The sequence below is a fragment of the Melozone crissalis genome, unplaced genomic scaffold, assembly GCF_028551555.1.
Source record: "Melozone crissalis strain CALT ecotype California unplaced genomic scaffold, PUWL_Pcris_2 ptg000088l_1, whole genome shotgun sequence".
Lineage (NCBI taxonomy): Eukaryota > Metazoa > Chordata > Aves > Passeriformes > Passerellidae > Melozone > Melozone crissalis.
The window spans coordinates 5,523,608-5,546,634 of record NW_026535865.1 but is presented as its reverse complement, the minus strand read 5'-3'; the positions used below and the strand labels follow the sequence as shown (position 1 = coordinate 5,546,634).

General features: G+C 58.4%; 1 protein-coding gene across 1 annotated transcript in view; it reads left to right on the top strand.

The window, feature by feature from the left end:
• Positions 1-20,548, top strand: part of FBN3 (fibrillin 3) — a 68,865-nt gene extending 48,317 nt beyond the window's left edge. The window contains exons 31-64 of the mRNA XM_054290977.1: positions 316-438; positions 1,050-1,172; positions 1,922-2,047; positions 2,424-2,546; positions 2,796-2,918; positions 3,513-3,674; positions 4,154-4,222; positions 4,442-4,567; positions 4,901-5,026; positions 5,328-5,477; positions 5,762-5,833; positions 6,461-6,586; positions 6,828-6,953; positions 7,740-7,865; positions 8,427-8,543; positions 8,635-8,763; positions 9,143-9,262; positions 9,521-9,646; positions 9,724-9,876; positions 10,419-10,484; positions 10,755-10,880; positions 11,116-11,235; positions 11,677-11,799; positions 12,196-12,327; positions 13,028-13,153; positions 13,607-13,813; positions 14,643-14,768; positions 15,864-15,986; positions 16,889-17,005; positions 17,667-17,795; positions 18,172-18,291; positions 18,949-19,180; positions 19,290-19,458; positions 20,174-20,548. Of these exons, the coding sequence (XP_054146952.1) occupies positions 316-438; positions 1,050-1,172; positions 1,922-2,047; positions 2,424-2,546; positions 2,796-2,918; positions 3,513-3,674; positions 4,154-4,222; positions 4,442-4,567; positions 4,901-5,026; positions 5,328-5,477; positions 5,762-5,833; positions 6,461-6,586; positions 6,828-6,953; positions 7,740-7,865; positions 8,427-8,543; positions 8,635-8,763; positions 9,143-9,262; positions 9,521-9,646; positions 9,724-9,876; positions 10,419-10,484; positions 10,755-10,880; positions 11,116-11,235; positions 11,677-11,799; positions 12,196-12,327; positions 13,028-13,153; positions 13,607-13,813; positions 14,643-14,768; positions 15,864-15,986; positions 16,889-17,005; positions 17,667-17,795; positions 18,172-18,291; positions 18,949-19,180; positions 19,290-19,458; positions 20,174-20,548 (4,637 nt within the window). The remainder of the gene's footprint in view (positions 1-315; positions 439-1,049; positions 1,173-1,921; positions 2,048-2,423; positions 2,547-2,795; positions 2,919-3,512; positions 3,675-4,153; positions 4,223-4,441; positions 4,568-4,900; positions 5,027-5,327; positions 5,478-5,761; positions 5,834-6,460; positions 6,587-6,827; positions 6,954-7,739; positions 7,866-8,426; positions 8,544-8,634; positions 8,764-9,142; positions 9,263-9,520; positions 9,647-9,723; positions 9,877-10,418; positions 10,485-10,754; positions 10,881-11,115; positions 11,236-11,676; positions 11,800-12,195; positions 12,328-13,027; positions 13,154-13,606; positions 13,814-14,642; positions 14,769-15,863; positions 15,987-16,888; positions 17,006-17,666; positions 17,796-18,171; positions 18,292-18,948; positions 19,181-19,289; positions 19,459-20,173) is intronic.
• Positions 20,549-23,027: the final 2,479 nt, after the last annotated feature.

Here is a 23,027-nt window from a genome sequence, read left to right as displayed (position 1 = left end):
TGGGACTGCCAGTGAGGAAAACTGGGAAACTGCCCTGGAGGCAGCTCCAGCCCGGGGTGCTGTGTGGGGGATGCTGTGGGATGTGCTGGGCAGGCACACAGTGCCAGGACACACCTGCTCCCAGGTGATGGCCAAGCCAGGAGCCTGCCCTTCCTCCTGTACGTTTGCCAGGGCTGAGCTCCTCAGCTCCAGCGTCCAAGCCCAGGCAGCCTCTCCCCCAAATCCCTGGGAGCTGTGGGAGTGGGATCAGCCCAGCTCAGCCCTGCTGTGCTGGGGGAGCTGAGCTGGGCCAGCCCTGGTGTCCTTCCTCTGCAGACATCGACGAGTGTGAGATTGGGGCCCACAACTGTGACATGCACGCCTCCTGCATCAACGTCCCCGGCAGCTTCAAGTGCAAGTGTCGCTCGGGCTGGCTCGGGGACGGGCTCAAGTGCAACGGTGAGTGCTCACCAGGGCAGGGCAGCCCTCTCCAGGGGCTCTGGGGAGCCTGGGCTGGGATGGAGGGGTTCAACCTGGAGAAAAGGAGGCTCAGAGGGGACCTGCACAGCTCCCTGACAGGAGGGGACAGCTGGGGGGTCAGGCTGTGCTCACAGGGGACAACAGGGCAAGAGGGAACGGCCTCAGGCTGGGCCAGAGAGGGTTTAGGTGGGATATTGGGAAAATGGCTTCATGGAAGTGTCCAGTCCTGGCACAGTCTCCATCCCTGAGGGATTTAAAGCCATGCAGATGTTGTTGGTGACATGGTCAGGGGGTCAGCAGTGTCCTGGTGGTGACCATAGAGGCTCTCAGGGATGTGCTGAAGCCTCCAGACTATCTCCTGGGCCATTTGTGTGCCCCTGTAGCTGCTCAGGCTCAGGGCAAAGCCACGAAAATGCCAGGCTGGACAGGGCTTGGTGGAAGGCGTCCCTGGGGGTGGAACTGGGTGATCTTTAAGGTCCTTCCCACCCAAACCACTCCGTGCTTCCATGAGTGAGTCCAGCCCATCCAGGAGCCCAAGCTCATTCCAGATTAGCCAGGCCAGGCACTGACAGGCTGTTATCCATGCCCAGACCTGGATGAGTGTGCAACTGAGGAGCACAAGTGCAACCTGAACGCCAACTGTGTGAACACACCCGGCTCATACCGCTGCGCCTGCCGCGACGGCTTCAACGGCGACGGCTTCTCCTGCTCAGGTGAGCTGGGACAGGCACAGAACAGGGCTGGGACAGACCCCAGCCCCTGTCCGGGTTTGAACAGACCCCAGCCCCTGTCCAGCCTTGAACAGACAGGTTCTGTCTGCTGAGGAAGGCAGCAGCCTCCCCTGAAATGGAAAATGTAAACCCCTTCCCTCTGAATTATTGTAATTTTGAAATTAAGGGGATCTCAGAGAAAGATGTGGGAATAGGAATAACAGTTCTGTACTAGGAAAATGCAGTGGGAAAACCCTGCTCTGGCATCCCAAAACCTCAGACTATATCCAGGAAGGAATGCTTGGCTCCTCCCCCTGGGCGGAGCATCTCCCAATGGGATTATGGGATTTTATCAGCCATGCAGTGACACTCAATGGCTCATTAACAGAAGATAATTAATAATTGATGGCCCATTAACAGAAGATATCTCCTGGAGGGAGGATTGGTTGTGGAAGAAGTAAAGAAAACTGCCCAATTAGCAGAAAATAACTGCCCCACTTCTGACAGATGGCAAATAGAATGCACAAATTATCTTCCAATCCAGGACAGCCTCTCTGAGCCACCAGCCTTGGCTGGGTGGTGCCCAGAGCACAGCCTGGTGTGTGCCACAGGGCTCCAGCCCCTCCTCACAGGTGTCAGGGGAGGCTCAGGGCCATGGCAGGAGCTGCAGCCTGCCAGCCGTGGGTGGGCACACTCCTGGGCTCCCCTGGGCTGGCAGAGGGCAGCCCCCAGCCCCGTGTCCCTCCCTGCAGACGTGGATGAGTGTGCAGACAACGTGAACCTGTGTGAGAACGGGCAGTGCCTCAACGCCCCCGGCGGGTACCGCTGCGAGTGCGAGATGGGCTTCAACCCCACCGAGGACAGCAAGGCCTGCCAGGGTGAGTGCCCGGGCCCTGAGCCCCTCCTGGGCCTCTCTGGCCTCTGCTGGCACCTCCTGCTCCATGAGCCAGCCCCCAGCACCCGCTGGTGCCAGGCTCCTGAGGTGCCACCTCTGCCACTGGCAGCGGTTGGTGCCCAGCCTTCAGAGAGCTTGGGCTGAGCCTGGATTCCTGAAAATGGAAAACCAGGAGTGCAAGGGTGAGGGGAGAGAGGGGGAGAGGGTAGGGGGCCCAGCTCCCCCAGGAGATTGTCTGAAATGGCACCAGGACCATCCTGGGGTGGGTTGGTCACAGCTGGGCAGGAGGTGGGAGCAGGAGCAGCCAGTCCTGGCCCTCAGCCTGCCCCAGCCTGTCCCCAGCTGTCCCTGTTTTGCAGACATTGATGAATGCACCTTCCAGAACATCTGTGTCTTTGGCACCTGCCAGAACCTGCCCGGGATGTTCCGCTGTGCCTGCGACGATGGATATGAGCTGGACAGGAGTGGGGGCAACTGCACAGGTCAGGGCTCTGGGCTCTGCTGGGCCCATCCATGGCAGCCTGAAAGCAGCCCATGGTCCCTGTGGTGTCCTTGCTGCTGGGGTGGCCAGGGGGCACAGCTGAGTGTGGCTCTGCTCCTCCTCTGGGCAGGGAGCTGAGGGTGGCACAGGGCAAGGGTGGGGATACACCTGGGCACAGAGCTGGGGCTGGGCTGGGCTTTCCTGGCAGCGCTCACCTCGATCTTCAGTGTCCATCTGTCCGTCCTTTCAGACATCAACGAGTGTGCAGACCCTGTGAACTGCATCAACGGGCTCTGTGTCAACACCCCGGGCAGCTACCTGTGCAACTGCCCCCAGGACTTCGAGCTGAACCCCACGGGGGTGGGCTGTGTGGGTGAGTGGGACCCCACCCAGACCCACCCTGGTGTCCTTCCGGGTGGTCCTGTGTGGCTGGAACTGGGCACAATGAGGGTGGCTGTCCTTGCCTGGCTGTCCCTCTGTGGCTGGCCCTCCCTGCCTGGCTGTCCCCCATGGGTTTAACCCTGCAGCAGCAGCAGAACCCATGCCCTGCTGAGTGTGTCCCACCTGGTGTCACTGTCAGAGCCCTCTCGTTGCTGCCACATTGCTCCAGGGCAGCTCTGGAGCTGTTTTATTCCCTGCCAGTGCCCAAGGCCGGGTTGGACGGGGCTTGGAGCAGCCTGGCACAGTGGAAGCTGTCCCTGCACATGGCCATGACGGTCCTTTAGGTCCCTTCAGCCCAAACCATTTGGATTCCATGATCCCACACAGCTGCCAGCACAGGGCCCCAGTAACCCCCAATTTTCCCTTATCCCTGGAAGATTTCCCATTCCTTTGCAGGGCGTGGAGCAGGGTCACGTTTAAGGTCCCCTCCATCCCAAACCATTCCAAATTCCACGATCCCATCCCTCCTGCACCCCCAAGCTCTCCGGGAGAGGTTTCTTTGCTCAGCAGCCCTGTGTCTGTGCAGATACCCGCGTTGGGAATTGCTTCCTGGACACGCAGGACCGAGGGGACGGGGGCATCTCCTGCAGCGCCGAGATCGGCGTGGGGGTCACCAGGGCCTCCTGCTGCTGCTCCCTGGGCCGTGCCTGGGGCAACCCCTGCGAGCTGTGCCCCCCAGCCAACACCAGTGAGTGGGGAACAGCTCGGGATGGGCACGGGGGGAAGGAGGGAAGAGGGGCAGGGTCGCTCCCCATGGATCCTCAACCCAAACTGGAGGTGCTGAGTTTGGGATGGGCACGGGAGGAAGGAGGGAAGAGGGGCAGGGTCACTCCCCATGGATCCTCAACTCAGACTGGAGATGCTGAGTTTGGGATTTGCTGCTCCACCCAGGGCAGGGCAGAATGGGGTGGGGAGGCCAGGCTGTTGTGTTTGGGGGTCCAGGTTGGGATCTTTCATTCCCGGTGGGCTGGGGAGGGAATGTGGGATCCCCCCTGGAAGGGAGGGCAGGCTGTGGGGTGGCTCAGCAGGCGATGGGGACGGAGCTGCTCCATCCCAGCCCTTCCACAGCCCCGTGGCTGTTCCTGCTGGGCCTCTCCTGGCTCTCCCCACCCTCCTGCTTCAGGGGAGCCCCTCAGCCCCCTCAGCTCCCCCTGCCTTTCTCCACAGCCGAGTACAAGACCTTGTGCCCTGGGGGAGAAGGGTTCCGGCCCAACCCCATCACTGTCATCCTGGAGGGTGAGTTACCCCTGTTCCCATGGCCCTTCCTGAGGGATGGGGTGCTGGGGGACCCCAGGGCTGTGGGGACACTCTGTGCCATGGCACTGGGTGCCCGCTGACCCCCAGTGTGGCTGTCCTTGGCCATGCAGAGCAGGGCTGGGCATGGTGGGCTGAGCTCTCTGCAGATGGGGGTGGCACAGGTGGCACTGAAAATGTCCCACTGTTGTCCCTCCTCAGACATTGACGAGTGCCAGGAGCTGCCAGGGCTGTGCCAGGGCGGGAATTGTGTCAACACCTTCGGCAGCTTCCAGTGCGAGTGTCCCCTGGGCTACTACCTCAACGAGGACACCCGGATCTGCGAGGGTACCGGGGCTGGGGACAGGGGTGGCACCTCCTCCAGGGGCTGGGGACAGGGGTGGCACCTGCTCCAGGGGCTGGGGATTGGGGGTGGCATCTCCTCCAAGGCTGGGGACAGGGGGTGGCACCCTGTGTGTGTGCCAAGGTGATGACCGTGTGTGCCAGCTGCCCCAGGAATGGTTGGGAGCGTCCCTTCCCCTTTCCAGACTCCCGCATCACCAACCGGTCCCCAGCCTGCTCCCTGTGCCAAACCCACCCATCCCTCGTGCCAAGCCCATCCCCACCCCACCTGTGCCCTTCTCCACCCGTGCCCAGTGCTCTGAGTCCTTCCTCCCACAGATATTGATGAGTGCTCTGCCCACATTGGGATCTGTGGCCCTGGCACCTGCTACAACACCCTGGGCAACTACACCTGCGTGTGCCCACCTGAGTACATGCAGGTCAACGGGGGAAACAACTGCATGGGTATGGCTCTGGGTGCTCTGCATTCCTGGGGAGGGCTCAAATCCATGGGGAGTGGTCCAGATCTCTGGGGAGGGGGCTGGCACTGCCATCCCAGAGGGGGCTGTGCCAAGGGGATGGGGCAGAAGTGCTGGAAACAGGGGCTGGGATTCAGAGATGGATGTGGCACTCGGTGCTCTGCTCTGGGTGGTGGCTTGGGCTCCATTTGGAGATCTTTCCTGCCATTCCTGGGGCTGGCAGTGCCACTCCCAGGGCTGGCAGTGCCATTCCCAGGCCTGTCCCGAGCCTGGCACTGCTCTTGCAGACATGAGGAAGAGCGTTTGCTACCGCAACTACAACGACACCTGCGAGAACGAGCTGTCCTTCAACATGACCAAGAAGATGTGCTGCTGCTCCTACAACATTGGCAAGGCCTGGAACAAACCCTGCGAGCCCTGTCCCACCCCTGCCAGCCGTAAGTGTCCCCACAGGGTCCCTGTGCCACCCCTAAGTGCCCTCACAGTGTCCCTGTCCCACCCCTGCTCACCATAGGCCTTCCCATGTGATCCCTGTCCCATCAATTTTCCCATTTTCCCATGAAATCTGGGGCATGGGCGCCGACAAGTGAATGGGGAGGAAGGAGAGCGCTCTGGGGGTGACTCCCAGCACAGTGGGGAGCCCCTGGTGCCTCTCAGAGCCCAATTCCAGCACTCCTGGCCCTCGCTGGGCACTGCCATGAGCTCGGTGTTCCCTTTCCAGCCGAGTACCAGATCCTGTGTGGGAACCAAGCCCCTGGATTCATCATTGACATCCACACTGGGAAGCCCATTGGTGAGTGAATCCTGCATCCCACGGGGCCAGGGCTGCCCCTGTCATCCCATGGGAGCTTCTTACTTGGGGAATGAAAGGTTGGGGCAAGGAGAAGAGGCTTGGCAGTGCCAGGGACTGAAGAGGTGGAGATGAGTTAATCTTCTTTCCTGGGAAGGAAGTGCAACAGAGGGAGTTGGTGGTGGGACCCCAGAGCCATCCCAATATTCCAGGGACCCCCCTGGGCTCCCCATTTCCAGCCCCAGAGCTGAACTGTTACTGCAGGGACACACTCAGGGCAAGCAGGGGCCGTGTCCTGGGTGGAGCCTTCCCAAAATGCTGATGCTGTGGAGCATTCCTGGGATTCCTGGGATGCAGGGGTGGGATGCTGATGCTGTGGAGCATTCCTGGGACACAGAAGGGGAAATGCTGATGTTGAGGAGCATTCCTGGGATACAGAAGGGGAGATGTTGATGCTGTGGAGGATTCCTGGGATTCAGGGTTGGGATGCTGATGCTGTGGAGCATTCCTGGGATGCAGAGGGGGAGATGCTGATGTTGAGGGGCATTCCTGGGATGCCAGGGTGGGATGCTGATGCTGTGGAGCATTCCTGGGATGCCGGGGTGGGATGCTGATGTTGCACTGGTGCAGATATCGATGAGTGCAGCGAGATCCCGGCCATCTGCACCAACGGCGTGTGCATCAACCAGATCGGGAGCTTCCGCTGCGAGTGCCCCATCGGCTTCAGCTACAACAACATCCTGCTCATCTGCGAAGGTACCTCGGGAATTCCAGGGAATTCCAGCTCCTCTTGGCTTGGGACACGGCCACGGGGCTATGGCAGCTCCACGGGGAGATTTTTGGGGTGTCCTGCCCAGCACTGGGAGTTGCACGCCCCGATCCCCGTGCTCCTTCCCGAGCTGTTCCCACTGGGATCAGCGATCCCAGCCCCGCTCAGCCATTCCTGGGATCCCCCCCTGGATTGATCCCGGTGTCCCCGTGCCCTCTGTCCCCGCAGACATCGACGAGTGCAGCAGCGGGGAGACGCTGTGCCAGCGGCACGCCGAGTGCGTCAACATCCCCGGCAGCTTCCGCTGCGAGTGCGCCACCGGGTACCGGCTGTCCCCGGGGGGAGCCTGCGTGGGTAAGGGCACACCTGGGGCACACCTGGGCGAAACACCTGGGCGTACCTGGGGCACACCTGGGGCACACCTGGGGCACACCTGGGCGAAACACCTGGGCATACCTGGGAAACATCTGAGACACACCTGAGCTCACCTGGGACACACACCTGGGACACACACCTGGGACACCACTTGGGACACACAACTGGGACACACCTGGGATACGCACCTGGGATACACATCTGGGATACACACCTGGGAAACACCTGGGGCACACGTGGGAAACACCTGGCCACATCTGGGAAACACACCTGGGACACACCTGGTCATAAGTGAGCCACTCACATCTGAAAAACACACCTGAGACACACCTGGGGCACACCTGGGAAACACACCTGGGCGTACCTGGACACACCTGGGACACACCTTGTCATACGTGAGCCACTTACATCTGAAAAACATAGCCGGGACACACATGGTCTACACTTGGTCATACCTGATCACAGCTGGGACACACTTGGGCACACCTGGTCATACCTGAGCCACTCACACCTGAGAAACACACTGGAACACACCTGGTCATACCTGGAGACACTTGGGAAACACACCTGGGACACACCTGATCACACCTGGACACACATGATCACACCCTGAGCACACACCTGATCACACCCCCCTTTTTTGGGATGACAGCACATAAATCTCATTGTCTGTCAAGTCACCTGTCCAGAACCATGGGTGGGGCTCTGCTCTCCCCACCTGTCCCCTCTCTGCCCCTCACCTGCACCCCCTGGGCCCCGTTCCAGGTCGCAACGAGTGCCAGGAGATCCCCAACGTGTGCAGCCACGGGGACTGCGTGGACACCGAGGGCAGCTACGTCTGCATCTGCCACAACGGCTTCAAGGCCACCGGGGAGCAGACCATGTGCATGGGTCAGTGTCACATCCCCTGGTCAGTGTCACCCATCCCAGATTAGTGTCACATTCCCTGGGTCAGTGTCGCATCCCCCAGTCAGTGTCACACCCCCGGGTCAGTGTCACCCACCCCAGATTAGTGTCACACTCTGGGTCAGTGTCACCCGCCCTGAGTGAGTGTCACATCCCCTGGTCAGTGTCACCTATCCTGGGTCAGTGTCACCCACCTGGTCAGTGTCACCTATCCTGGGTCAGTGTCACTCCATTGGTCAGTGCCACCCCAGGGGGACACAAGTCCCTGACACTCCAGGGTTCTGCCAAGCTGAGTGTCCTGCCAGCCTGTCCCTGTGCCTTGCAGCCTGTCCCCAGCCTGTCCCCAGCCTGTCCCTGTGTCCTGCACCCTGTCCCCAGGCTGTCCCCAGCCTGTCCCTGTGTCCTGCACCCTGTCCCCAGGCTGTTCCTGTGCCCTGCAGCCCTGTAGCCTGTTCCCAAGCTGTCCCTGTGCCCTGCAGCCTGTCCCCAGGCTGTCCCTGTGCCCTGGAGCCCCCTGCCCTCTCAGGTGTGTCCCTGTCCCCGCAGACATCGACGAGTGTGACCGCCAGCCCTGCGGCAACGGGACCTGCAAGAACACCGTGGGCTCCTACAACTGCCTGTGCTTCCCTGGCTTCGAGCTCACCCACAACAACGACTGCATGGGTGAGCCCCCCGCCCTGGGGGCACCCCTGGGGCCGGCCCTGCTGGCTGTCACCCACGGGTGACACCTGGCGCTGTTGCTGTGGCTCTGCAGACGTGGACGAGTGCTCGTCGCTGGTGGGGCAGGTGTGCAGGAACGGGCAGTGCATCAACAGCGTGGGCTCCTTCCAGTGCCTGTGCCAGGAGGGCTACGACCGCACTCCCGACGGCAAGAACTGTGTGGGTGAGTGTCCACTCCATGGTCAGTGTCCTCTGGCCTGCCTGGTGCTGTCCGTGTGGTCCCCGAGCTGCTCCCAGCAGTTCCATTCTCCAGAAGCACCCACAAAGTCCCCTGGAAGCAAAGCCTGCTCGTTGAGATGCCCATGGAGAGCTGGGCTGGCCCCTCGCTGCCTCCATCTCCCTCCAGGCCTGTCCCTCTGTGTGCAGGCAGTGGGAGGAACATCCTGTCCATGCCCCAGAGTCCTACCAGGGATGCCCTGAGAACCATCCTGGAAATATCTCCCCCATTCCGTGTCACCTTTGGGGCAAGGCGGGGCCTGGTGCACCCTGAGGTGCTCAGAGCAGAGCCCAGACCCCACCCCTGGCTGTTTTCCCCTCTCCAGACATCAACGAGTGCGTGAGCCTGCCCGGGACCTGCTCCCCTGGCACCTGCCAGAACCTGGAGGGCTCCTTCCGCTGCATCTGCCCCCCTGGCTACGAGGTGCAGAACGACAACTGCATTGGTAAGGCCAGCCCTGTGCCCCCATCACAGCCCCTGCACACCCCATCTGCCCTTCCTGAGGGGGTCAGGGCACCCCAGGGGGGTCAGCACCCCCAAATCCCTGCGGGGAGCCAGGCAAGCCCAGCCCTGGTGGCACAGGAGGCTTCGGGGCATTGCTGCGCCCATTCTCCCTGCAGGAGGGCTGTGGGGTGGGGCAGGGGTGGTGCTCACCCCCCTCACCTCCTCCGATGACCCCTGGCTGTGTCCCTGCTGCCCCCAGACATCAACGAGTGTGAGGAGGAGCCCAACATCTGCCTCTTTGGGACGTGCACCAACACCCCCGGCAGCTTCCAGTGCGTGTGTCCGCCCGGCTTCGTGCTGTCCGACAACGGCCGCCGCTGCTTCGGTCAGTGCCCGATTCCTGGGATTCCTGCAGAATTCCCGGGATCTCCCTGACCGTGGCACGTCCCCATCCTCCCCCAGACACCCGCCAGAGCTTCTGCTTCACTCGCTTCGACAACGGGAAGTGCTCGGTGCCCAAGGCCTTCAACACCACCAAGGCTCGGTGCTGCTGCAGCAAAATGCCCGGGGAGGGCTGGGGAGACCCCTGCGAGCTGTGCCCACAGGAGGGCAACGGTAGGGAGGGGACAGGGACAGGGGTGTCCCCATGGAGAAATGGGTGTGTCCTCATGGGAGAGAAATGGGTGTGTCCCCATGGAGAGATGGGTGTGTCCCCATGGGAGCAGTGGTGGGTGTGTCCCCATGGAGAGATGGGTGTGTCCCCATGGAGAGATTGGTGTGTCCCCATGGGAGCAGTGGTGGGTGTGTCCCCATGGAGAGATGGGTGTGTCCCCATGGGAGCAGTGGTGGGTGTGTCCCCATGGAGAGATGGGTGTGTCCCTATGGGAGCAGTGGTGGGTGTGTCCCCATGGAGAGATGGGTGTGTCCCCATGGGAGGAATGGATGTGTCCCTTGGGAGCAATGATGGGTGTGTCCCCTTGGAGAGATGGGTGTGTCCCCATGGAGAGGAATGGGTGTGTCCCCATAGGAACAGTGGGTGTGTCCCCACGCTACTTCCAGAAGCCTTCAAAGCCCGTTTCAGCTGCTGGGAGCAGAATCCCATCAGCACATCCCACATTTCTTTCTCATTTCATTCTCACTTTTCCTTTCTCTCCCAGTTGCCTTCCAGGAGCTGTGTCCCTATGGCCACGGGGCCATCCCAGGCCCAGGCGACACCCGGGAAGGTGAGGCTGTGTGGAGGGACGAGCAGAAGTTTGTGCTGGGGGTTGTTGCCTGGAATTGATGAGTCCTGGGCTGCTGGAGAGCAGGGTGGGATCCTGGGGGGACACACAGGACTGGGCACCCCAAATCCCCCAAATTGCTCACCAGGGCTTCACCCCTCAGCTCTGGAGAGGGAACACCTGAGACTCCTGGGATGCCCTGAGCATGCCCTGGCAGTGCTGAGGGGACAGGGCTGTTTGTGGCCGTGTGAAGCTGCAATTTTCCATTTCCAGATGTGAACGAGTGCTCGGAGAACCTGGGGGTGTGCATCAACGGCGCCTGCATCAACACCGACGGCTCCTTCCGCTGCGAGTGCCCCTTCGGCTACAACCTGGACTACACCGGGGTCAACTGTGTGGGTGAGGCTCTGGGGGGGTCTGTGGGGGTGCCCTGCTCCCTCCTGCTCCCTCCTGCTCCATCCCCATCACTCCAGAGGGGATGGATCCGTATGTGCACGTGGAGAGAGGGAATCGCTGTTCCCTCACCCCTTCCCTTCCATCCCGGCTCTGCTGGGACACTTGGAGTGCTCTGCCTGCAAAATCCCAGCCCTTCCCCATCCTCCTCCTCCTCCTCCTCACGTTCTGTGCTCCCCAGACACGGACGAGTGCTCCATTGGCAATCCCTGCGGGAATGGCACCTGCACCAACGTGGTGGGAGGCTTCGAGTGTGCCTGCGACGAGGGCTTTGAGCCGGGGCCCATGATGACCTGTGAAGGTAATGACCTGGGGGACAGCCCCTTCATTCCCACCCTGCTGGGCTCAGTGGGACCCCCTGGCCCCTGCCTGGGCCAGCGCCTTCGTTCTCACCCCACTGTGCTCTGTGGGACCCCCTGGTCCCTGCCTGGGCCAGCCCCCCATGGATGGTGTGGAAAGCTGGGTGAGGCTCCTCTCCACACTGGTTCCTTCAGCTCCCTCTGGAGCCCAGGAGGAGGCCTGGAGCCCTGGATGAGCACAGGAGCTGCCTCCCCAAGGACCAGCAGCCCATTCCCACCAAAGCTGCTGGGACACCAGGGGTCTGTCCCTCTGCAAGGGCAGAGCGCAGCAGGAGGCTTTGGTGGAGCAAAGCTCTGGCGTGGGATGGATGCCCAGGAAGGTGGATGTGCCCTGGGGAGCTCCTGAGGGCACCCAGGTGAGTGCTGTCCTCTGCTCCCTGCAGACATCAACGAGTGCTCCCTGAACCCCCTGCTCTGCGCCTTCCGCTGCATCAACACCTTCGGCTCCTACGAGTGCACCTGCCCCTCTGGCTACGCCCTGCGGGAGGACAGGAGGATGTGCAGAGGTAAAACCTCCTGTGCAGCCCCCAGGGCACGGCCCCAACTGCCCCCAGCCCCTGCACCTGGCCAGGTGGGAATTCTGAGCTGGCTTTTCTCACCATCACCCACCTCGGTGTCCTAGCAGGAAGGAATTCTTCCCTGGGAGGGTGGGCAGGTTTCCCAGAGAAGCTGAGGCTGGCCCTGGATTTTTGGAAGTGTCCAAGGCTTGGAACGCCCTGGGACAGTGGAAGGTGTTCCTGCCATGGCACTGGATGAGTTTCAAAGTCCCAGCTCAGTCCATGACAATTTTTAACCTGTGTGCCACCCAGCCTGGCTGAGGCTGCAGGGATGGATGGGGCAGGGCAGGGGTGGCAGAGCTGGGCTGGCAGGGCTGGCAGGGGCTCTGATGGGTCTCCTTGCAGATCTGGACGAGTGTGCAGAGGGGCTGCACGACTGTGAGTCCCGGGGGATGCTCTGCAAGAACCTCATTGGCACCTTCATGTGCATCTGCCCTCCTGGCATGCAGCGCAGGCCCGACGGCGAGGGCTGCACAGGTACCAGGGGCATTCCTGGGGCCCTCCTGGGGCACAGACAGCAATGTTCCTCTCTGAGGGATCATCCACAGACCCGTGGCTTACATCCTTCTCTGTTATACATCCTTCTTTGCTTTACATCCTTCTTTGCTTTACATCCTCGTGCTCCTCCCTGGGCTTTCCCACATGTCACAACTTCCCGAGTGTCCCAATAGGACACACAAAACCTTTGTCTATCCCTGGAGCCGTGTGTCACCCCTAGGGTGACACAGCCCTGGGCGATGTGTCCTTGCCTTTGAGTATTTCTGAGTGTTCCAAGCTGCTTTTGGGATGGGGAGGAATGAACAGCCCGGAGCTGCATGGGACAGAGACAGCTCCAACACAGTCCAGTCCAACCCAACCCAATCCAGTCCAACCCAATCTACTCCAATCCAACCCAACTCAACCCAATCCAATCCAACCCAACCCAACCCAATCCCAGCAGCAGCTGGAGCATGGCCAAGCCAGGGAAGCTGAGTTCTGGCCACCCTGCCCTGGGAGAGCTCTGGGATGGGTGGATGTTCTCCCCATGGAGGAACCCCAGGCGGAGGTTCCTCCCAGCTGCCCAAAGACACGGACGGGACCCTCAGGGGCTCAGTGAGGTTTCTCCACGGGCAGTGGGGAGCCGGGCAGGTCTGTGCCTGGCCTCAGCATGGCTCTGAGTGTGTGCTCCTCCCTGCAGATGAGAACGAGTGCCGCAGCAAGCCGGGGATCTGCCCCAACGGGCGCTGCGTGAACACGGCCGGCAGTTACCGCTGCGACTGCAACGAGGGCTTTGAAGTCAGCGCCTCGGGCACCGAGTGCATCGGTAATGCCCTGCTGGGCTGCTGCAGCGCCCCCGGCAGCACAGGCAGATTTTTGGGTGTTCGGGGGGGCTCAGAGAGCGGGAAGGGACTGGGGACAGGGATACAGGGGATGGCTCCCTGCTGGCAGGTGGGACACTGGGCAGGAGTTGTTCCCTGGAGGGTGAGGAGGGCCTGGCACAGCTGTGGTGCCCCTGGAACTGTTCAAGGCCAGGTTGGACGGGGTTTGGGACACCCTGGGACAGTGGGAGGCGTCCCCGCCCATGGCAAGGGTGGCGCTGGGTGGGTTTAAGGTCTCTCCAACCCAAACCCCTCTGGGATTCTTTGCTCCAGAGCAGGAAAGCTGTTGGAGCATCCCCTTTATCCAAACCCCCCCAGGCTCCCCGTCACTACCTGGGTTCCCCCTGGTGCTGGCACTGCCCCAGAGCCTGGATTTGTGTCCCCCTTTCTGTGCCCAGACACCCGGCAGGGCTTCTGCTTCACGGAGGTGCTGCAGACCATGTGCCAGATGTCCTCCACCAACCGCAACCTGGTCACCAAGTCCGAGTGCTGCTGCAACAGCGGGCGCAGCTGGGGCCCCCAGTGCGAGCTCTGCCCCCTGCCTGGCACTGCCCACTACAAGAAGATGTGTCCCCACGGCCCTGGCTACTCCACAGATGGCAGAGGTCAGTGGGGCACTGGGGTGTTTGCTGGGTCTCCAGGATGGAGGAGGAAATGATGAATCTGACTCCATGTTGTTAGAAGGATATGATATGATATGATTAATATAATATAATATAATATAATATAATATAATATAACTTTAATAACAATATACAATATTAATTATATTATATTAATATATTAATATATTAATATATTAATATATTAATATTTATATTAATTTAATAATATATAATATAATAATGTCTCATATATCATATTATATATTGTAACATATATTAATATATTAATATTTATATTAATGTATTAATATTAATAACATTACTATAATATAGATTTAGTAATATACAATATATATTATATTATATTATATTATATTATATTATATTATGTTATGTTATGTTATGTTATGTTATGTTATATTATGTTATATTATATTTATTATATTATAGTATATTATATTTATAATATTATAGTATAGTATAGTATACCATAGTATATTTATCATAGTATAGTATAGTATAGTATAGTATAGTATATTAATTAACAGAGTCCTTCACTCAGCCTCCATCCCCGCTCTGGGGGACAAGCCCCACACACCTCCAGGGAATGTGCAGAAGATTTCTGCTTTGTGACAGCTCAGCCACAAATCCAGTTCATCTTCCCAGCTCCCACTTCAGCAGGGGGATGTTTATTGCCACTTGGGAGCTGCCAAAATAACCCCGAGACACTCGTGCTGTGTGAATTATCTGATAACAAACACCAGATAAGCTTTTTGTGGGGAGTGAGCTGCCCTGGCACTGACAGCTCCTCCTGTCCTTTATTTCACAGACATCGACGAGTGCAAGGTGCTGCCCAACCTGTGCAGGAACGGGCAGTGCATCAACAGCATCGGCTCCTTCCGCTGCCACTGCCGCCTGGGCTACACCCCGGACATCACGGGCACTGCCTGCCAGGGTGAGCCAGGCACTGGGCACGGCCCCACCAGCCCTGGCACAGCCCCACCAACCCCGGGTGATACAACCCAAATATTGGGCTTATCTCAGAGTGATGCAGGCCATTCCGGGTACCTCAGTCCCTCTGGGAGACAGAGTGCCCGAGTAGCCAGTCAGCTGGCTGCCCTTAGCAAACTCAGTGATTTCAGCTCTTTAGTGATTTCAGCTCTTTAGTGATCCTCAGCTCTCTCAGGATTTCAGCTCTTTGCTTGCTAGGGCACCTTTGGCTCTTTGGCTGGGGCAGAAGCAGACGGGGAGAGAGGAGAAGGAGAAATCCTGGTGTTCCACAGTGGTGGTTTATTGAGGGATATGTGAAGGGTCCAGTGACAGCTCTTCTGTCAGATGGGCTAAAACAGCCCCTTTTCATAGGGTATAGGGGGATCCAAACTTGTCCAATAGTAAGGGTTAGGGAAAAAGGTGGCCTATGGGGTTACAGCGATAAGCTGTGGGTGAGACAGAAGACAGGAGCTTATTTTGCTGTCTCATCCTTACTCAGCAGTTCCTGCTGTTAAATCTCAATCCTCCATGGAGTCTGCTACACCTGGGCTGCCCTCCCTGGTCCTTAACCCCACCTGGGACCCGCCCTGCCCTCGGCTCCCCAGATCTGTGGGTCCGGATCTCTGCCCTGCTCGCCTCCGGTCCTCCTTTAACTCCCGAAAAATGAGTTCAGTCTTCCCCGAGCCCAGGACTGGGTTCTGAGCTGAAATCTGGGAGCTGCCAGCCCCTCCCAGGCAGCACAGCTGGTTCCAGGCAGGCTGAGCGCCCTGCTGGGATCCAGATGTTGGCATAAACATCTGGAGTCGCAGCGCTCTCCCTGCAGGTTTTATCACGGATTTGTTGTGCTGGCTCGAACTGAGCTGCTCCCCCAAAGCCCTCAGCTGCTTCCTGGGGAGTGAAAATGGGGTGTTTATCCAGGAATGCCAGAATCCTTGGGGATATCTCAGCCCTGAGCACAAAACCTTCTGTTCAGGAGCCCCTGAGTGGGCTGGGAGGTCCAAGGGGTGGAGGGGACCCTGCCCAGCAGCACAACCTGATGTGTTTTTTCCCTGGGGTGCAGATCTGGACGAGTGTAACCAGTCCCCAAAGCCCTGCAACTTCATCTGCAAGAACACCGAGGGCAGCTACCAGTGCTCCTGCCCCCGGGGCTACGTCCTGCAGGAGGATGGCAAGATCTGCAAAGGTACAGGAGCAGGGAGCTGGGGGACAGGGGACAGGGCAGCCAGACGTGGAAAAACATCAGCAGGAAGATGTGGGGAAAGGTGCCACGCATGAGGGTTTGACCCTTCCGCGCTCCAGGTGTGGCTCATCAGGGGAGAAATGCTCTTGGTTCTGTCCTGGAGACTGCACAGCACATCCTGAGCTCCAGGGAGCTCAGAGGGATGTCCCCTGCACGTGGCATTGTCACCAGCCAGGCTGGGGCTGTGCCCACCCCTGCAGTGTGAGGAGCCTGGCCTCGGGATCTGGGAGAGCCTGGGATCTGTGACCTGCAGGAGAGGCAGGGGAACACCCCTGCATCTTGCAGATGGGTCTGTGTGGGGTGGGAAAATAATGGGGAAATTGGGGGAAATTAATCAGGAAAATTTTGGAGAAATAGTGGGGGAAAATGGGGGAAAATAATTGGGAAAAAATGGGGGGAAATAATTGGGAAAAATGGGGGGAAATAACTGGGAAAATGATGGAAAATGAATGGGGAAAAATGGGGGGAAATAATTGTGAAAATGGGGGGAAATAATTAGGAAAAATGGGGGGAAATAATTGGGAAAATGGGGGAAATTAACTGGGAAAAATAATTGGGAAAAATGGGGGAAATAATTGGGAAAATTTGTGGAAAATAATGGGGGGAAAATAGGGGGGAAATGAGAGAAATAATGGGGGAAATTGGGAGAAAATAATGGGCAAAATTGGCGGAAATAAGTGGGAAAAACAAGGAAAATAACGGGTATGAGGTGGGGACAGGTTTGTCCTTCCCCTGGCAGAACTTCAGGGGAGTTGTTCCTGGGGCTGCTGCTGTGCACACAGAGGGACACTGAGGTGTCACAGCCTCAGGGGGGACAAACTGAGACCTTCTCCTTGTCCCTGCAGACCTGGATGAGTGCTCCACCAAGCAGCACAACTGCCAGTTCCTCTGTGTCAACGTCATCGGGAGCTTCAACTGCAAGTGCCCCCCTGGCTTCACCCAGCACCACTCGTCCTGCATTGGTGAGTGCAAAATTCAATTCCTGAGTGCCCAGTTCAATTCCTGAGTGCCCAATTCCTGAGTGCCCAATCAATTCCTGCCCTGCATTGGTGAGTGCCCAATTCAATTCCTGAGTGCCCAATTCCTCAGTGCCCAATTAATTCCTGCTCTTCCCGTTCCCACCGAGCTGCTCTGGCTCAGCAGAGGATGTGAGAGAATTCCCAGCCCCCAAACTCCCCAAACTGAGCCCTGTCCCTCTGCATCACCCTGCCAGTGGCTGCGTTGTCCCTCTGCTGCTCTGCCTCTCCATCTGAGGTGGCCACAGGGACAGGGATGGACGTCCAGGTGGTCAGGGGTGGGTTTCCAGGGGGATTTCCAGGTGGATTTCCAGGTGGCCAGAGATGGACTTTCAGGTCACCAGGGATGAACTTTCAGATGGTGAGGGATGGATTTCCAGGGGTGGATTTCCAGGTGGTCAGGGGTGGATTTCCAGGCGGAATTCCGGGTGGATTTCCAGGTCAGCAGGGATAGATTTCCAGGTGGCCAGAGATGGATTTCCAGGTGGCCTGGGATGGATTTCCAGGTGGATTTCCAGGTGGTCAGGGGTGGATTTCCAGGTGGAATTCCGGGTGGATTTCCAGGTGGATTTCGTGGCCACAAAACCCTGCTGGTGGTGTTTTGCAGACAACAACGAGTGCACAGCCCAGCCCTCGCTGTGTGGAGCCAAGGGGCAGTGCCTGAACACCCCGGGCAGCTACAACTGCGAGTGCCAGAAGGGATTTTCCCTGGACAGCTCCGGGGTCAACTGTGAAGGTGGGGCTGGGCCTCCAGGGAGCTGCCATGGGGAGGAACCCTGAGGTTCCCTGAGGAGCCTCAGTCCTGATGGGAACTTCAGGAGTGTTTGGACAATGCTCTCAGGGATGGCGTGGGGTTGTTGGGGGTCTGGGCAGGGCTGGGGGTTGGACTGGGGGATCCTTGGGGAAGGGAATGGTACCACATTCCAGCAGGAGAGATCTCAGAGCAGAGCTGGGGACAGCCCAGGGCTCAGCTGGGATCAGGGACCGTCCCAGCAGGGCTGTGTGGGAGCTGGGGGTGTCACTGCATGGCCACAATGGGGCACAGGAGCAGCCTGGAGGGTGCCAGGCTCAGGGGACAGTGTGTGAGGTCCCTGTGTGTCCCTTGGGTGCAGATGTGGACGAGTGTGACGGGAACCACCGGTGCCAGCACGGCTGCCAGAACGTGCTGGGCGGGTACCGCTGCGGCTGCCCCCAGGGCTACGTGCAGCACTACCAGTGGAACCAGTGCGTGGGTGAGTGGGGGCACTGGGGAGGGGTGCCATACCTGGGGAAGGTGTCCCATACCTGTGGGGTGCATTCTGTACCTGTGGGATGCATCCTAAGGAGTGTATCCTGTATCTGGGGGAAGGTGTCCCATACCTGGGGAAGGTGTCCCATACCTGTGGGGTGCATCATGTTCCTGCGGGAGGGATCCCATACCTGTGGGGTGTATCCTGTACCTGTAGGATGCACTCCACGCTTGTGGGGTGTATCCTGTACCCATGGGATGTATTCTGTACCCATGGGGTGTATCCTGTACCCATAGGAGTTACCCTTTACCTGTGGGGTGCATTCTGTACCCTTGGGGTGTATCCTGTACCCATGGGCTGTATCCTGTACTCATGGGATGTATCCCTTACCTGTGGGGTGTATCCTGTACCCATGGGATGTATTCTGTACCCGTGGGGTGCATTCTTTACACATGGGGTGTATCCTGTACCCATGGGAGTTATGCCTTATCTGTAGGGTGTATCCTGTACCCATGGGGTGTATCCTGTACCCATGGGAATTACCGTTTACTTGTGGGCTGCACCCTGTACCCATGGGAGTTACCCTGCACCCATGGGTGACACCCCACGGCTCTGTGACTCCCTGACTCCCCCATTCCACCCCTCCGTGTCTCCCTGCAGATGAGAACGAGTGCTCCAGCCCCTCTGCCTGCGGCTCTGCCTCCTGCTACAACACCCTGGGCAGCTTCAAGTGCGTCTGTCCCTCGGGCTTCGACTTCGACCAGGCCTTCGGGGGCTGCCAGGACGTGGACGAGTGCTCGGCCGGGGGCAGCCCCTGCAGCTACGGCTGCTCCAACACGGACGGGGGGTACCTGTGCGGCTGCCCCGGGGGGTACTTCAGAGCAGGACAGGGGTAAGGCACATCCACGTGTGACCCTCTGGGTGTCCCCCACACGGAGAACCCGGGAGTGCTGACGTTTCCGTTGGATTCACGGGTATTCCCTCTGCTCTTCTGCCACCAGCCACTGCATTTCTGGCTTGGGGTTTGGGAAGGGTCCCTACCTGCCTGCGCCCCAGGAGGAGGATGAGGACAACCTGCTGTCCCCCGAGACGTGCTACGAGTGCAAGATCAACGGGTACCCCAAGAGGGGCCGGCAGCGGCGCAGCGTCAACGGCACGGAGAGGCACCAGGTGAGGAACCCAGGGCATCTGGAGGGGCTGGAGCAAGGCAGGGGCTGGATCCCTTCAGGAACAGGGCCTGGAGTGGATCCTGTTACCCCAGGGACTCCTCTGTCTCCTCTTTGGGCACAAACCTCTGCTGTTTGTGGGTTAATTTTCCTGACACACCGTGAACCTGGCCAGCATGGTTCTCCCTTTATTCAAATAAATCCAGAAGGACTCCTCTGTCTCCTTTTTGCTGGTTAATTTTGCTGTTCCTGGGCAGGATCATGCTGTGAACCTGGCCAGCATGATTCTCCCTTTATTCAAATAAAGTCAGGAGGACTCCTCTGTCTCCTCTTTGGACACAAACCTGTGCTGTTTGTGGGTTAATTTTCCTGACACACCGTGAACCTGGCCAGCACGGTTCTCCCTTTATTCAAATAAATCCAGAAGGACTCCTCTGTCTCCTTTTTGCTTGTTAATTTGCTGTTCCTGGGCAGGATCACACCGTGAACTGGCCAGCATGGTTCTCCCTTTATTCAAATAAATCAGAAGGACTCCTGTATCTCCTCTTTGGACACAAACCTGTGCTGTTGGTGTGTTAATTTTGCTGTTCCCAGCAGGATCACGCGGTGAACCTGGCCAGCACGGTTCTCCCTTTATTCAAATAGAGTCAGGACTCCTCTGTCTCCTTTTTGGATACAAACCTCTGCTGTTGGTGTGTTAATTTTGCTGTTCCCAGCAGGACCACGAGGTGAACCTGGCCAGCATGGACGTGGAGGCGCCGCTGTCCATGGCGCTGAACCTGTCGGAGCTGGCGCACAAGGAGCACATCCTGGAGCTTCTTCCAGCCCTGGAGCCGCTGGAGAACCGCGTGCGCTACGCCATCGCCCAGGGCAACGAGGAGGGGCTGTTCCGCATCCACCACAGGGACGGGCTCAGCTTCCTGCACCTGGGCCGCAAGAAAATCCTGCCGGGCATCTACGTGCTGGAGATCGTCAGCGTGGGCCTGCCCCGCCGCCGGGAACTGCACAAACTCGAGGCCGACAACCACCTCGACTACTTGGCGGGGGAGCTGGGCCAGGCACTGAGGATGAAGCTGCAGCTCCAGCTCTACTAAAGCCACCAGAGACCCCCCCAGTCCCACCCGACAGCGCAGCCCTGCCCCTCGCCACCCACCCCGGCAACAACGACGGGATCCTCTCCTGCCACCGCCGCCGCCGCCACCGCTGGGACAGCATGGGGATGTCCTACTAGGATCAGCCACCACAGGAACTGTCCTTGTAGGATCAGCCACCACCAGGACCTGTCCTTGTAGGACCAGCCACCACCAGGACAGCCATGGGAAACGTCCCTGTGGGATAGCACCTGATGGGACAGCCATGGAGGATGTCCTGCTAAGATCTGCCACCGCAGGAACTGTCCTTGTAGGATCAGCCACCACCAGGACAGCCATGGGGATGTCCTACTAGGATCAGCCACGGGAAACATCCCTGTGGGATCAGCCACCACAGGAACTGTCCTTGTAGGACCAGCCACCACCAGGACAGCCATGGGGAATGTCCCTGTGGGATCAGCACCTGCTGGGACAGCCATGGAGGATGTCCTGCCAGGATCAGCCACCACAGGAACAGCCGTGGGGAATGTCCCTGTGGAATCAGCCATGGGGAATGTCCCTATGGAATCGGCACCTCTGGGGATGCTCTGCTCTGGGGACCAAGCCCAAGCCACAGCTCGCAAAGCTCCCAAAAGCCAAAGAGTCCAAGCTCCTGAGCAGGGACTGCCCTCCCTCTGCTCCCACCTCTCCCCCTTATCCAGGACGCTCCCAGCCGGGGATCTGCTCATTCCCGGGATAAAGGTGCTGATTTCCGTGATTAAGATGCTCATTCCCGGGATAAAGGTGCTGATTCCCAAGATAGAAGGTGCTGATTCCTGTAATTAAGGTGCTCATTCCCGTGATAAAGGTGCTGATTCCCAGGATAAAAGAGGCTCCTTCCCGGGATAAAAGAGGCTCATTCCCACGATAAAAGGTGCTGATTCCCAGGATAAAAGGTGCTCATTCCCGGGATAAAGGTGCTGATTCCCAGGATAAAAGGTGCTCATTCCCGGGATAAAATGTGCTCATTCCCAGGATAAAGATGCTCATTCCTGGGCTAAAAGGTGCTCATTCCCATGATCAAGATGCTCATTCCCGGGATAAAGGTGCTCATTCCCAGGAGCTGCCTCGTCCCCAGTCCGAGGTGCTCTCAGCTCCTGGGTGCTGGTTCCTGGCCAGCGTTCTGCACTGTGTCCATCCATCCACCCTCCCATATTTATGGAAAACCACCAAAGCAATGCTGGCTCGGTGCTGTCAGGAGTGCATTTTCCTGTAGCTTTACGGTTTTTTTGGAGGGGTGGGAATTTCTCTGGGGTGGGGGATGTGTGTGTTTACTGTATCGGGGCTCCAGGCAAACTTGAAAACTCTTCAAAGCAGCTCCAGACTCTGGATTTTACAAGAGTCCCAGAGCTTGTGACAGGATGGGTGGCCTGATGTTTGGGATTGTTTTTTTGGTTTTTTTTTTTAATTATTATTTTTGGTTTGTTTTTTTCCAACAGGTGCTTTTTTAAAAAAAAAAAAAAAGAAAAACCAAAATCCAAAAAGTATTAATAATAATAATAATAATAAATTAGCAGAGCTGGGTTTGTGTGCGTGTGTTGAGCCAAAGTCTCAAAGCTCAAGGTTTCCTCTCCTCCTCTCTGGTGTGGTGTTTTGGTTTGTTTTTTTGGTTTTTTAAAATTTGTTTTATATTGACATTTCTTGCTGGTTGGTTTTTTTCGGGGGGAAGTGTTGAAACCCCAAACCTGTGCCCCTTGTCCCGCACAGAGAGGTGGCTCTTTGTGGAATTCCTTTTTTGTATCAGAAGCAACGGCAACAATAAAATTATTTTGGGTTAATTTGAGCTGTGTCTTTGTGTGGGCACAGACTGGGAGCTCCCAGCCTGGAGCTTTCTTTGGAGATGGAATTGGGATTGTCCAGCCTGGAGAAGCCTCCGGGGAGAGCTCAGAGCCTAAAGGGGCTCCAGGAGAGGGGCTGGGGACAAGGATGGAGGGACAGGACACAGGGAATGGCTTCAAACTGGACCAAACTGGGGAATTTGGGTGGGTATTGGGAAGGAATTCCTGGCTGGGAGGGAATGGGATGGAATGCCCAGAGCAGCTGTGGATCCCTGGCAGTGCCCAAGGCCAGGCTTGAGCAGTGTTAGATGTCCCTGTCCTGGCCCTGGGTGGCTTGGCCGGGGTCGGGCCGATGTGGTCCAGCCCAGACGCTCCTTCCAGGCCGAAATTCCCGGTTTTTGGAAGCTCTTCCCGGCTGCCAGCGCAGACGGAGCCCGGTGCCAGCAGAGGGCGGGCGGGACTGCGGCACCCGGGGCCGGGAGGGAGCGGGGACAGCACCGGACAGAGGGGACAGAACCGGAGAGAGGGGACAACACCGGGCAGGGGCAAACAGGGGCTCGGACAGCCGCAAAATGTCCTGGAACAGCTCCGTGTGTGAGCGGGGATTTGTGCCGGACCGTGCTGGGACAGGAGGTGGCCGGGCTGGGTCCCCATGTCCTGGGGAC